Here is a 13,659-nt window from a genome sequence, read left to right as displayed (position 1 = left end):
TACACTTTTCAGATTATTGCCAACCACCACATGCAGTCCATCTCATTTGCTTCTGGAGGTGACCCAGTAAGTATTGATTTATAAAATATACTTCTGCAGGTATAATGAGCTCACATAATAATTGTTACCTGCAAATACTTTGCTTCATCCCTTCCTTCCACAAGCACTGACTACCCTGCGCTTCTGGATCATGATGAGTAACACAAGAAAACTGGGGGACTGACATTGAAAAGGAAGTGTGGAGTAGCAGCTCAGTGCATCTTTAACAGATACATCCAGTTAACTTTCTTGCTGCCCATCAGTGAGCCTCAGTCCATTCAAAAGCTCTCTGATTTGGGGATCTAAAAATAAGAATGTGAACATAGGAAATTATCTGTTCAGTGGTCCCTGTGATCCAACACCTGTCATAAAAGCCATCAGCAGTGGCACCTCTAAATTTTTAGATTAATTTTGACTCAAGCAAACAGCTCCTATGAGACAGATGTGGCATAACCACCTTCTTCCTGCAGATAGGGCTGCTCTTCCTAGTGTCACAGCCACGCAGTATGGATGTTTTCAAGTCAGAGGTTTTTAATTCTGTTCCAAACTCTTTACTGCAATGATTGTAAGCAGGAAATGTCATTTGAGTTGGATAAGTAATTCCTTAGGGCTTGTTTACCTTTTCTTAGTGTTTTTTATATTATTTTCTTGCACTGGTCTTGCACAGTGACTTCAGATTTCAGAGGCTACACAGGGCTGGGTTTGGTCAGTGCTTAATGGCAGGACCAGCAGGAGATGTGTGTGCACACTGGTGTGCTGCTGGAAATGGGCTTGGTGGAGCAGCTGCTGACACTTCTCACTGGGAGGATATGTAATACAGAGGTATTGCTCGTCAGTGGTAACTATAAATTTAGTGGCCCTTCACATAAGGGGCAATTCTGTTGTCTTGTTCAGGTAATATTTTCAAAATTCTCTTTATGTTTAAAATAGGAGATAGTTTCCACAGGACCTGTCTTTCCACCTGCCCCATGTTCAGAGTCTAAGTGAAGTTCAGTGTTGCTCTTGGCTGTGAAGGAGTAGCACTATTCTGTCTGATAATTAAGTCTATCCTGGCTTTATTTTAAAGAAAAATCATCCAGGCATCTGCATAAACATTAAAAAGACATAAAAAACAGCATGTACTGCTCCAGTTACTTTAGTTTCTATTCACTCCCTAGATCTCATTTATTTTGAAATACCTATCCTAAAATATTTATGAGCTATAAGAAAAACTTGAAAGGAATAAAAAGGAAATTGAGTTCACTAGATGCATAAGAAATATTTAGCTTGCTTTGTTTTAATGATATTAACTTGAGAGATTAAAAAAAAAAATCTAGGACAAGTTCTGCTGGCCCTAAGACCTACCTCTTGTGTCATTCATTGTGAATTATTAAATGATTGTTCTTGTGCATATTGCAAATGGGGCCTTGTTTCCTGCCAGCTGATTGCATCTTCCCTCAAGAGAGCCATGCCTTTAAGCTGTGAATTGCACTTTCCCTGTCCCACCTTCAAGATCCAAAATAACAAAATGTATCTTTAATAATTAAAAGAATGTTATTCATTACCTCACTAATTTGACTATAACACTGAATTATAAAGCCACTCTTTGCTTTTGCGGTATCATTAGAAATGTTAATTTTTCTATTCCAGTTCTCTTTTCAGTTTGACTAGAAAAAGAGGATTATTTCAGTGCTGGCTAGAAAGAGAATCAGAAACAGAAAACTGATTATATTGAAGTTATCTGGTCTCAGCAGCAGCTTTGAGATCCAGGGTAATTTAACCTGATTGCAGCCAGACTAAAATTGGGCAGAAGCAATTGAGATCAGATATCCATTTTATTCCGCATAATTTTAACTTTTCTCTAAGATGCCTTCAAAACTCAAATCTTATTGCTACAAATTGGGAACATGGGAAACTTGTCCTTTGCAGTACATTAGCACTATTTTATCTTCCAGTGATTCTGGTAAGGACTGTCCCAGCCAAAAGCTGTGACCAGCAGTCACACAGCCCTGAAGTGTCGCACAGGAAAGGCTGTGAGTTCCATGGGAGCAGTGGAAGGAGCAGCATTATCTGCTGATGAGGCACCAGTCATGTTTCTACTCCTGTTGCAGAGCTGGAATTGAATACATGGTTTATTGAAGATCCAAAGAATGCCAAATGGTTTAGTGCATTTTTTTTTTGAGAAAAAGAATATGGGACAATTGCTGTGTTGATAACCACCAGTGTGTCACTGATGTTTTCCTTGGCTCACTTTGCTAGTACCTCTGGTTGTTTTTCCCTGAAAGAAATGTGCATTTTAAAATCTGTCTATATGCAATTGCTGTGCTGTGGTGGAAGGGTTGTTCACAATTACAACGCTCAAGACATTTGTTGTCTTCTTTCCTGTAGGATACAACAGACTACGTGGCATATGTAGCAAAAGACCCTGTTAATCAGAGAGGTATTGAAATAAGTTTCCGATTGTAATACGTGTTTATATGATTGCTTTATTTGTATGTAAAAAGGAATGTTTTGAGTTTTAAAATAACGAAGCTACAGAACAGCTCAATACTCTGTACAATTTCTGGCTTTGCACTATGTACAGGGGTAATAGTATGCAGGCTGTGGCTTTAAATGCCATGTTCTTTGTGCAATGAAGGGGTAATCTGCAGGTCAGACTAAAGCCGTGCTAGCTGATGGCTCCATGAAGGGGTAGGAGCCTTGTTTTTCTGCTATAAGCAATATAACTTGAGTCTCTATTTTCTGGTATAAACTGCATTTGCTTAATTAAAGTAAGGTGTCTCTTTTCAGCATGCCACATCCTGGAATGTCCCAATGGGATGGCACAGGAGGTGATCAACACCATAGGACAGGCCTTTGAGCTCCGGTTCAGACAGTACCTGAAGAACCCGTCTAGCTTGGTTACATCTAATGAAAGGTCAGCACATTCTCGGTCACTTAACTGGCAGTTTCCTTCTCTTTAGTACTTTTTGGGAAAACAATACATTACAAAGAATAATCCGTAAGTAAGATGCTTTGAATATTCTTTCTGGACATAGGAAAATTCTAATGTATGCCTGTATGTGCAGCATATAAGATACCAAAATTAGCTTATTCCAATGAACTCCATTGATTTTTGTGACATTTGTACAGGTGCTGAACACAGAATTAAGCTGTATTGTTCCTTAGATAAAGTAGCCTTATTTTAAATCATGCGAGTTGAACAACTGTTCAAATTACTCTCCCCAAGTAAGTTCAGGCCTATAAATAGCAGACAGACACACAGAGACTAAGCTCAGTCCTGACCTGTGCCAAGTTTAAGCTTGCTGCAGCTGTGGAAAGTGTGGTGGGGAAAGAAGTAATTTTAATTCACCTTTCTGCTCAGGTGCTCTGGCAGCAGCCTCAGTTTTCACCTGGCATGACTTACATCAGCCTCAGGAACTGAAATAAACACAGCCACCAGCCAGCATTTTAAAGCGTGAAGCCCTGTCCTCTGCACATTGCCCAAAATACAGGGCCTAGATTAGTTTCTGGACCACAATTCCCCATTTCAATTACCCTTCTTCCATTGCACCGGGGACACAATTCTTGCTCTAATTTATGGCTCTCCTCACAGATTAGCCATGCCTATTTTTCTCAGGCTTCTTTCTACTGTAACACCAAATTTGGTTGCTTGCTACTTCCCGTGAGCAGGTAAAGTTGTGGCACTGCTTACCTGCACCCTGAGCACAGGAGTCCTGAGCAGGCAGTGTCACTGGAACAAGGCCTAATGCATCACAGCAGAGCTGGTTCTATTACATAAATGAAGCTCCTGTTTATATTTATTTCAAAGTATATGGTTGTTCTTGCTGTTCCACTGCTAAAACTGCTCTGTTTATCCTGGGGAAAATAACCAGAGGAAAAGCCCTTCTTTCCTAAGAAACCCTGCTAGGTTATGTCACAAGTAGCATAGGAGCAGGGAAAAATGGAAGAGGGCAATTAGATTTTCTCCTTGAGCATAACCCACAGCCAGCCCCGGAGCACAGTCCTCAGGCAGAGGAGTCGGATATTGCTGTGTGAATGAGTCACTCCCTTCCAAACTACTATGAATCACATAATCAAATACTTGTACTGCATATCACATAATCAACTACTTGAACTTTATCTCTTTCCTGCTCATGGCCTTTTATCCAATTATACTCTTGTTAATCAGAGAAGTAAGAATGAGATGAGTTTTTTTTTATTTTGGGACCGGAGACAGTACAGGAAGCACCTAGTTGTTTTGCAGTGTATCAGCTGTACATTTAAACTATCATCATTCTGGTTTAGCTCAAAAAAACCCATTCTGTGCTCTTCTTCATGTCATTCACTGTTCCCTTCAAGCTGAACCAGAATATTGATTGTGGTTATTAAAATCAGGGGAAATGCCACTGAGGACAGCTTTTTTTTTTTTTTTTTTTTTTTTTTTTTTTTTTTTTTTTTTTTTTTTTTTTTTTCCCTTCTTCTTGTAGTAGTATTTGATTTTTCTTAAAGAGTTGCAGGCTTGTCTGACTAAATGCCATGATGTTTTAATTTTTCTCTTGAAATCTGGCTGTCCCCCAGCAATCTCTAAATTTATAGAGTTCAGTCAAGAAGCCACAAGGATTAGTTTTATGGTCAACATTTTGGATACCTTAATGAACAATGCATTGGAATTCTTAAAGTTTCAGTAGCTGCCTCTTACATTTTCTTTGACTTGAAAATATATCTGGGCTGCCTGGTGCTAATGAAATGACTGTACTTCCCTTTACCCCAAACTGTCATAACTATTTTTAATCCAGGAAGAAGTAACTGGAAAAATAAACAGCTCTGAAAGTTCCGGCCCAAAGCCCTTTACAGCCTCCATATGGCGGATCTGTGTATTGTGCGTTGTGCAGACACTGGGGATGTTTGCCTACACTAGAAAGCAATTGATTACATCAGAAGCTTCATTTTCGCCCCCCCCCCCCCCCAATATTTTTTTCAGTGAGGCAGCAAATGCTAATGGATCAGCTGGGAATTCACAGGAGAGGGAAGATCATGAATATTACAATGAAATTCCAGGGAAGGAGCCTCCCACCGGTGGAGTGTTAGACATGCGAATGAAAGCTCAGACAGACCAAAGGGCCAAGTGTCCTGTCCAGTGCAAAAAGCAGTACTGCTCAGTAAGTACAGCTTCTGCTGGGATAAGTAATTGCTGCCTGTTATGGGAATGAATAATAAAATGTTTCTGTGGTGTTAAAGCATGGCATTAACATCAGAACCAGGTCCTGATTATCCTGGGAAAAGGGTTTTTTTAGGCTAGATTTAATGATGCTTAGTACATAATTGAATCCCAAAGCACTTTCTGAATATTAACTGGTTTGTCCTTAGAGTACTTTCAGGAGACCAAGTAATATTCCCTTGTTCACTCATTAGCTCTGAGAAGAAAATAGATACCAATTTAAATGGCTTGTTGGAGAGAACAACTGCAAAATCTGGGACCTCCTGGCTCCTGATTCCGTGATCTAATAAATATTTCATCCTATCCATTATGCTCTACAACTTATACATACTACATTGACTGATTGCAATATATATATACAATATTCATTAATCTTGGATTGTTTCAAGAAGGTCTGTTAAATCAGCAAAAGATATCTGTGGCTCTTGTCTGGAATAGTGGGAAATAAAAACTAGTCAGGGAGTAAAACAAGCTGAGTTCAGATTGGCTGTACAGATTTCAGAGCCTGCTGAGCAAGGCCTTGGGAGCACCATCCTTTCCCCACACAGGAAAGAAGGCACTACCACTTTTCAGAGGGAGTACACTCAGATGTGCCTGCTGTAATCCTGTTGGTTGCCCAAAAATTTGCTGCTTCCAAGTGTTTATTTGTGTTTGGTGGCAGCTGCTTCCAGGCTGCTGCGTGTTCCTGTGCTACTGCTCCATCCATTTTTTGCTAACGTGAACCATACTCTGCATATCAGGTCCTCACCTCCCCAACAGTTCTCTTTTTACTGTATCCAGAGTTTGCACTTGATGCTCACCAATGTTGTTGCAAGGAGATACCCTGCTTGTAAATGTAAATGCCTTTTTCCTATGGGGTGTTACTTTTTAGTTCTTCTTTCAGTGCTGCTCAGACAATTTAGTAACAATTTCACTTTCAAACCACAATACCTATAGTTGATTTTATGATGAGGGACATTTATTAGGAAATCTGAGCTTTCTTCTACCTAGGAATTATACTGTATATATACTGAACATTAGATGCATAACTGGGCAGTCATATGAGGTTGGAGTCCAGATGTGACATCTGAAGAAAGAAGAGTATCAGTCTGAAATATTATTTGAGGAGAAGGGAATTTTTTGGTGAAGAACATGTTTAATTACCTGTATGTCTATTAACTAATGCATGCATGTTTTGAAGTTACCTGAGTTTTTCTAGGGGACTACTTTATGTGACTGATTTCAAATTTTTTCTACAGACAGGCAGCCCAACCTTCATCAATATATATGAAAATTGTCCAGAAGAAAACAAAACTCTGGGTATGTACTCTCTTTTCTTCTCATACATATGCAGAATTAGCCAGAGCAAGCTGCCTGGAAGAGCTGCCCCTTGGCTTTCAATACAATGGTGAAAAGTGTTTTACTTAGTGGGTCATTTTTAGTTCCCTAGATGAAGGGCAGACAAAAAAGCCTTACAGCATTTCTAAAGGCCACTAATCTATCTTCATGTCTGCTGGCAGACTTACTCATTTTACTTCTCATGATACTGTACAGTAGCTCTTTGTTTTTTTTAGTCTCTTTTATACTCTTTGTTGTTTTATTCTCTTTCTTCATACCATTTGAAAAAGAAAGATACTTCATTACTTACCAGTCTCTGAATATATCCCTTCTACAAATGCTCAATGAGATCCAAAGTATCAGCATCAAGTTGTTCCAGCAGAGCCTGGCCCCTTGGTTCCAGCATCCCCGGCTTGTCAGTGTGACTGTGCCCTTCCCCTGCCTTAGGCAGCTTTGTGTCCAAGATCAATTCGCCTTTACCAAAACCTGCTCCCAGGGACCCCAGGAGATCATCAGCCTCCATCCCTTTCTGGGCTTCCTTTGCCACAGCTGATGCCCTGAGCACATTTCCTCAGCTCCTCTCTTTCACAGCACAATGAGGTCCTTTCTGAAATCCCACCTGCATGGCTCTGAAGCAATCCATTACATTGTCTGCAGGGGATACTTCAGTTTCTTGTGTTATTTCCAATTCAAGGAAAGGAGAATCAAATGGTTTCTACAAAGAGAGGGTGAACAAATAAAAGAATGAATGAATAGATCTATGAATAAAACGTTTGTTGAAGAGCAAAAATATGCCTGCTATTTGGCTAGCTGAAGTGCTATTATTTTCCTACCCTGCAGGGGATATTCTGTTAGCCTGTTCCTAGGCTTGGATCCTAACCTGACAGATGTGGCTTTGGCTCCCCAGGCAGAGCCTCAAAGCACCAGTCTCCTCCATCTCTCCCTTCTCCACTAGAACAGCAAGAGAGAAAATTGCTCAGCTTCCCACAAGCTCTTTTTGTGGTGCAGAGGGGAAGGAAAGGGTTTTGCAACAAATAACATATATGGTTTGTGTTTCTGTAGAGGCATATGTATTAATTTCTTTCCAATCTGTGGGGGGTTCAGTGCTGACATTGATTGAAGCAGAACTGAACCAGTGTAGAATATTTCTGAAAACTTCATTCTAATTAATTTTGGACCTCGTGCCTTCTAGACATATGGAAAAATAAGTTCATTTGCATTTTTCTTTTCCTTCTAAATTGCTTTAGTGGGCTATAAAGAAGAACATCATCCCTATATCAGCTTTTTATCAGTTGCTTAAAGCTGAGTTAAAAAAAAAAAAAGGAAATCTGTGCATACTATATACTAATTGCAGGTAATTGTGATGAGAGATCACAGAAGACAGTAAAAGAGGCAACCTCATTGAAACCTGCCTACAAAGCAGATCTCTTTGATGATCCGTGTTACATCAACACCCAGTCCCTTCAGTCTGCAGCCTGTGCAGCCCGAGCTCCAGCCACAGCACAGATCCCTGGGAGCCCTCTGCGCCAGGCCAGTAGGTCCCCATTGCAATGCCATACCTGTCTAAGCACTGGAAGGAGGGGGGCTTCTCATCTGTCTGCATGGAGAAAGATTTGGGTTTCCCATAAGAAATATAGAAAAAGTGGGGGGAAGAAATCTATCCTGGTTGTTATTTTTTTCTTGATAGATTCAAGAGAAAGGGGATTAAAGAGCAAAAGTAGTGATGGTAAACAAGCAGAGTAACCTTTCATCTTCTGTAGTTGATTGATGACAATGATAGAGTGCCACAGGAATTTAAAAGCAAGTCTTTAGGATGATATGAGCTTGGGATTGCACATTGCCTCAAGGAAGAGGGTTCTCCTGTATGTTCAAGGTCTTAACCACTCTAAGGCGGAACTGACCTCAGATGCCTTTGCTTCACAGGCAGTAGCATGCAAGATTAAAGTGGGAATACTGTGACTGTGTTTTCTCAGTTCTTCCATAAGTGAGCATTGAATCTCATCCAATAATTTCTAAATCAAAACATTTCATATGTTGTATCAATTAAATGTATGTCAAAATTTGATTTATGGACTCAAAGTGGTGGATAGCCACTAATGATTATATAGTTGCTACTGATTGTCCTCATTATTGAATATACTTTATTAGCTTTGCCTTTTTGGTTTCCCACTGAGTGTTTTCTCTGTCAGAGATGATCCACACAAGAAAGTGGAAAAAGGACTGGACAATAAAGGAAACACAATAAAGAAATCTGTGATCATTGAGACATTTCCATCTTGGGACTGTATCATGCTCTAAAAGGAACTGCCTATATCCTGAGGAGCCTTAGGTTGCACAATTCCATTGAAGAAGTGGTATCCTCTTATTTTCCTTAGAAGAATCCTGCCTGTGAATCATTTGCAGTCTGACTGGCTATATCCCAAACCACCCAGTTTTTTTAGTACATTTGGTAATTGTTCGTTTTTTTAACAGCAAATGTATCATGCTGTAATCCTTCCCTTCTGGCTACATTGGCTATGTTGTCTTACATTCCTGCACATAGCTGGAGCCACTCAACATGACTCTCCCAATGATCTGTGACAATCTCTTCAGAGCTTGTTAAGGAAGAAGGAAAAACAAGATTATAAGGGGAAAAAAAAAAAAAGCTAAAAAGCCAACAAAGATCTTATTTTTACATGGAAGATTTGACTTTTTCATACAAAGAAATATAACCCCAAGCCAGTACAGCATCAGAAAAAATCCTGTTTCTAATCCCTGTTGCCTAGCGACCAAAGGCTTTCCCTTCTAAGGTAGGGGAAGAGGTGGTGTGATAATTTTGCCTAATGCACTGGAGGGTCGTGAGCATTCATGTGCGCATATTCTTATAGTGTGTAAGGTTGGTTTGATCACAGCTTCAAGACTGAATGATTTCAGTTCTTAAAAAGCTATTAAAAATATTGGCTTGCATCCTTTCAGCATGAAGTTTTATGTAAAGTGTCCAATACATTCCCTTTCATTTAATTTTAGAGTTACCGGAACCTGTTCAGCAGAGTGCCACAAGCAACACAGCTGGTCTCTGTGTTCTGCCACAAATAAAGCAACAGCTAAAGAATGAAGATTGTTACCATGGCAAATTGAACAGAAAAGCAGCAGAGAGCCTCTTAGTCAACGATGGGGATTTTCTGGTACGAGAGAGCACAACGTCACCTGGTCAGTATGTCCTCAGTGGACTTCAGGGAGGGCAGGCAAAGCATCTACTCTTGGTGGATCCTGAGGGCAAGGTATGAATATTTCATATAATGAAATTCCAGTGCTGCTCAGATATTTCAATCAAAAGGCATGAAGTGGAACTGATTTGATTCCATCCAGGTTAATTTAAATATAGCCAGTGGCTGCAGTAGGTTTGAAAGTTAAAAAACTTACAAGCACTGAAATACCATGGAAGTAGCAGTGAGGAACTTAAATACTGTTAGTCCAGGTGCTGATAATTAGTGTAATACACTTAGCACATCCTTTGAAGCGTTTGTCTTAGAAAAAAATAACCCTATCCTTAATTATTCATTTCTGGATACAGGAAAGCTTTATTGTCACTTCAATTCTGCTTTCTTCTGGTCAGGGTTAGAAGAGCAGTCTTGAGTGACATTTCCAGGAAAAGAGTAAATCAGAAAAGTAATCCTCAGTGGGATTTAGGGAAAAATATCTCTCTTCTGTGGAGAATCAAAAAAGGTTATTTCATTTCCCCCGTGCAGAATCAGCCCAATTTGACATACAGTCTTTTTACTTTTCTGCTAGTTTTCATGTGAGCTAATGGTGAGTCAAAGGATAGGTCTGAATTGCTGTCTACAGCCTAATGATCCTGCTCAAGTGAGTTCAGTCACTTAACTGGCTTTTGATTTTAATGTGTTAGGCTCATGTCCAATCAGTTATAAGCACGATCTAACCTTAAATATATTCTTTTGCTTCTTCCACTAGGTGAGAACCAAAGACCATATATTTGATAGTGTGGGTCATCTTATTCAGTATCACATGGAAAATAATTTGCCAATCATCTCTTCTGGAAGTGAAGTGAGCTTGAAGCAGCCTGTAAGGAAAGAGAATAACATGGGATACATGCAATATCACAAATAATCCCTTGGATCTCACAAATTCCATGACAATTCCTTCCTGAACTTTCTATTACAAAGACAAGTCAAAAAAGTATAGACTGCACTTTCTGCTGCTGTTCCAGAAGAAGCCCTTTTGTGTGTGTATGTATGACTATATGTATATGTGTATATCTATGTAGATCTATAGAGATCAACAAGCATAGTTATATAGATACATATAATCTTAATCTTAACAAAATTACACCTTCAGAGTGTGAGATTCATTTGTGAGAAGGTATTTTAGACATGCACAAATGTCACTTTCAAGGTCATACTGAATCAGTAACTATTTAAAAGCACAATTAAAACTCTGCATACAAAAGCTCACTTGAAAGAACTGCTGGAACATTAGTATGTGCCTTTTAGCATAGAATTATTGAAACCAATATTATTTATACTGAATTAGTTTTGAGTGGTTAAACAAACATGTCTAAGCTTTTAACTATTTGCCAAAAACAAGTACAATTTGAATATTACTAAAATGTCATCTTTCGATAGACACTAACGATTTCATTTTGCTTGTAACAGCACTTTACTAGCAAGTAACATTTGAAATGAATGGCGTTCACAACACAGAAAGGTGGTCAAGTTTCTTAGTAATTTTTTGTCACTGACTACTCAAAGATTTGAGATTATGAACATTTACAAAGTTGAAATTAATATATGTAATATAATTTTGGAATAGAACTTGTTAAGGGACAAGCATGCTAGATCTTAATATTTTTGTCTTGCATATGATTTTACTATTATTATCAATTAATACTGGAAACATCTTTTTAAAGGTAGGCTAAATATATTTTCATTGATTACATAGTTGTTTACAAACTAGAAAAGCTGAACAGAACTAATGATACATTTTGGGAGAAAACTATTTAAAAAATGTTGGAACTTTGCATGTGTCCTTATTCAGTGTTCTTCCCAAAACAAGATAGTTTTCTCTTCTTCACGCAGAGTCCATTTGTTCCTAAACATGGAAAAATCTTTTAGAAGAAATCTATTAATTGTTTTGCCACAATAAATACTCTAAACATGGACAATCCTATATTCAGAGTGAACAGTGATTTATTTGGCTTCCTACTGAAGAAACAGTGATTTAATAAGTGACTGAAGAAAGGCAGGGGAGATTTGTGGGATGAACTGGTAGTCCAGGTGTTGGCCTGAGGGAAATTGTGCCTTTTAGACAAGCAATGTCCTCCGGCATGAACAGACATAATTCTCTCTGTCTCCCAGCCCACCGGCTCAGTTCCTAAGGCAGACGATTGTTGTGGAGGTCAGCAGTTGCTGGAAATCTTGACCATAAAAAAATACATTCTGTTTGCCAGTGTTCATGATAAATGGGACACTGTAGTATGAACTCTTTCCTCTAGTAAACAAGAGGTCTTATAAAATTAGGGAAGACAAGCTTCCTTGGAGGGGAAAATATAATGTAAAGAGCACACTTAGAGCCTACTAGAAAACATCTGTATTTTTATGCTCAGCTGATAGCCATAAAAATACAGTTAATTTTTTTGATAATAATATGATTAAATGACTCAATTACAGATACTGAAGCAGTGAGAAGCTTTAAAACATTAGTAGTTGTTTTCCTTGCTAATAGTCTGGCACTTTTGATATCCTGAGCCTTCAGGGCTAGCAGCCCAAACTTAGGCCCGTTCTATCCTGTGCAAGGTGTTCACCTGTGAAGACCTCCAGCAAGAGTTCATGCTGGAGCTTTGTGCCATGGCAAGGACAGTGGGCAAGAAACTGTAACTGGGATATCAACCCCCTGCATAATATCCTTTCTATTCTCACATCTTGTCAAACTTCAGAATGTGTTTGATATGACTATGGAGCAAGCAACGAAGCAAACCCAGCTACTTCTGTGGCATGTCAAGTGGAGAGAAAGACCTGCTGTTTTGATTTTTGCATCAAAGCTGAGTTTTATGACAGGTCATCGAAGGAAAATGTGCAGAACTCCACCTCTATTTTTAGTACAAATGAAAGTTACTCAGGACTTCAATAACAGCCTTTGGAGCTATGATAGGATGAGATCAAAGTTTTTTGATTATGCCAGTCAAGATGCTGACTCAGGGACTTTTTTCACTTCATCAGTTTTCACCTTAGCAGTGAATAAGAACAGCTAGAGCTGGCGTGTGATGTTTGGATCACAGAATAATGCAGTCCGTGTCTCTCTCTTTGAATATCACTAATGTAAAAAGTTTAAAAGACCTGAATCTTTGTTTTGAAGCTCCTGCATATTTTTAAAGTATCTGAAGCAGAAATGTGAAGTAAAAAGGAAGGAAAGGGAGATAATTGGGTGCTAGTGCAATAAAGATGTATATCAAAATCTTTTGATGTGAAGGCAGACAATCCAACTAATTATAGATAAAAATCAAACGCAACACATCCATGCATTTTTCTAGAATAAACAATATTCATTCTTAGGTTTTGTGTTTTAGCATTTCCATGCCTTCATTTAAGCTACTGATGATGCTCTGTGGCCCAGCTGTCTCATGTAAAGTACACTGTGTCTCCTCCTCTCTGGAAGTCTTAGAAATAATCATGCTAAAAAGAAAAATAGTTGTCTGAATTTTAGAAAGTTTCCAAAATCTTATTCTTGAGAAACTCAGTATGAATTGTCAGATGTATTTAAGCCCTTTTTTGTTCTTGTGCCATTTAATGCCTGTGAAAATTATGAGAATTGGTTAATCTCTATACAAATGGTTACTAGAATCCTCTGGGAAAAAATGGCTGATTTCGCCTATAATGTCACATTTACTAGACGTAGCATGTTCGTTCCTTTTCAAACTTCTATAAATTTCACTGAAACACATGAACTGTTTGCGCCCATCAATAAAAATCTTCTAACAAACGACCCACACGACTCTGCCCCGGGGTCCTTTCCCGCTGCCCGGCGGCGCTGTCTGGGCTGAGGGCGAGGCACCAGGTGGGGCTGTTACAAACGGAACCAACTCTTTGTCAGAATTGCTTCCTGCAGCGACCCTGCGCAATAAATCTGTT

The 13,659-nt window shown here is 39.0% G+C and overlaps 1 protein-coding gene across 5 annotated transcripts in view; it reads left to right on the top strand.

The window, feature by feature from the left end:
- Positions 1–12,079, top strand: part of SHC4 (SHC adaptor protein 4) — a 29,062-nt gene extending 16,983 nt beyond the window's left edge. For 3 of the 5 annotated variants that reach the window (XM_040077684.2, XM_040077679.2, XM_040077678.2), the window contains 8 exons: positions 13–66; positions 2,407–2,458; positions 2,809–2,935; positions 4,982–5,159; positions 6,457–6,517; positions 7,890–8,069; positions 9,542–9,795; positions 10,487–12,078. In XM_040077684.2, coding sequence (XP_039933618.1) covers positions 13–66; positions 2,407–2,458; positions 2,809–2,935; positions 4,982–5,159; positions 6,457–6,517; positions 7,890–8,069; positions 9,542–9,795; positions 10,487–10,642 — 1,062 coding nt within the window. In that variant the 3' untranslated portion in view covers positions 10,643–12,078. Of the gene's footprint in view, positions 1–12; positions 67–2,406; positions 2,459–2,808; positions 2,936–4,981; positions 5,160–6,456; positions 6,518–7,889; positions 8,070–9,541; positions 9,796–10,486 lie in introns of all 5 variants that reach the window. The other 2 variants (XM_040077682.2, XM_040077680.2) reach the window with 2 other exon arrangements.
- Positions 12,080–13,659: the final 1,580 nt, after the last annotated feature.

The sequence above is a fragment of the Hirundo rustica genome, chromosome 13 (assembly GCF_015227805.2).
Source record: "Hirundo rustica isolate bHirRus1 chromosome 13, bHirRus1.pri.v3, whole genome shotgun sequence".
NCBI classification, from domain to species: domain Eukaryota; kingdom Metazoa; phylum Chordata; class Aves; order Passeriformes; family Hirundinidae; genus Hirundo; species Hirundo rustica.
The sequence above is the reverse complement of the archived record's forward strand: the minus strand, read 5'-3'. Positions and strand labels throughout refer to the sequence as shown.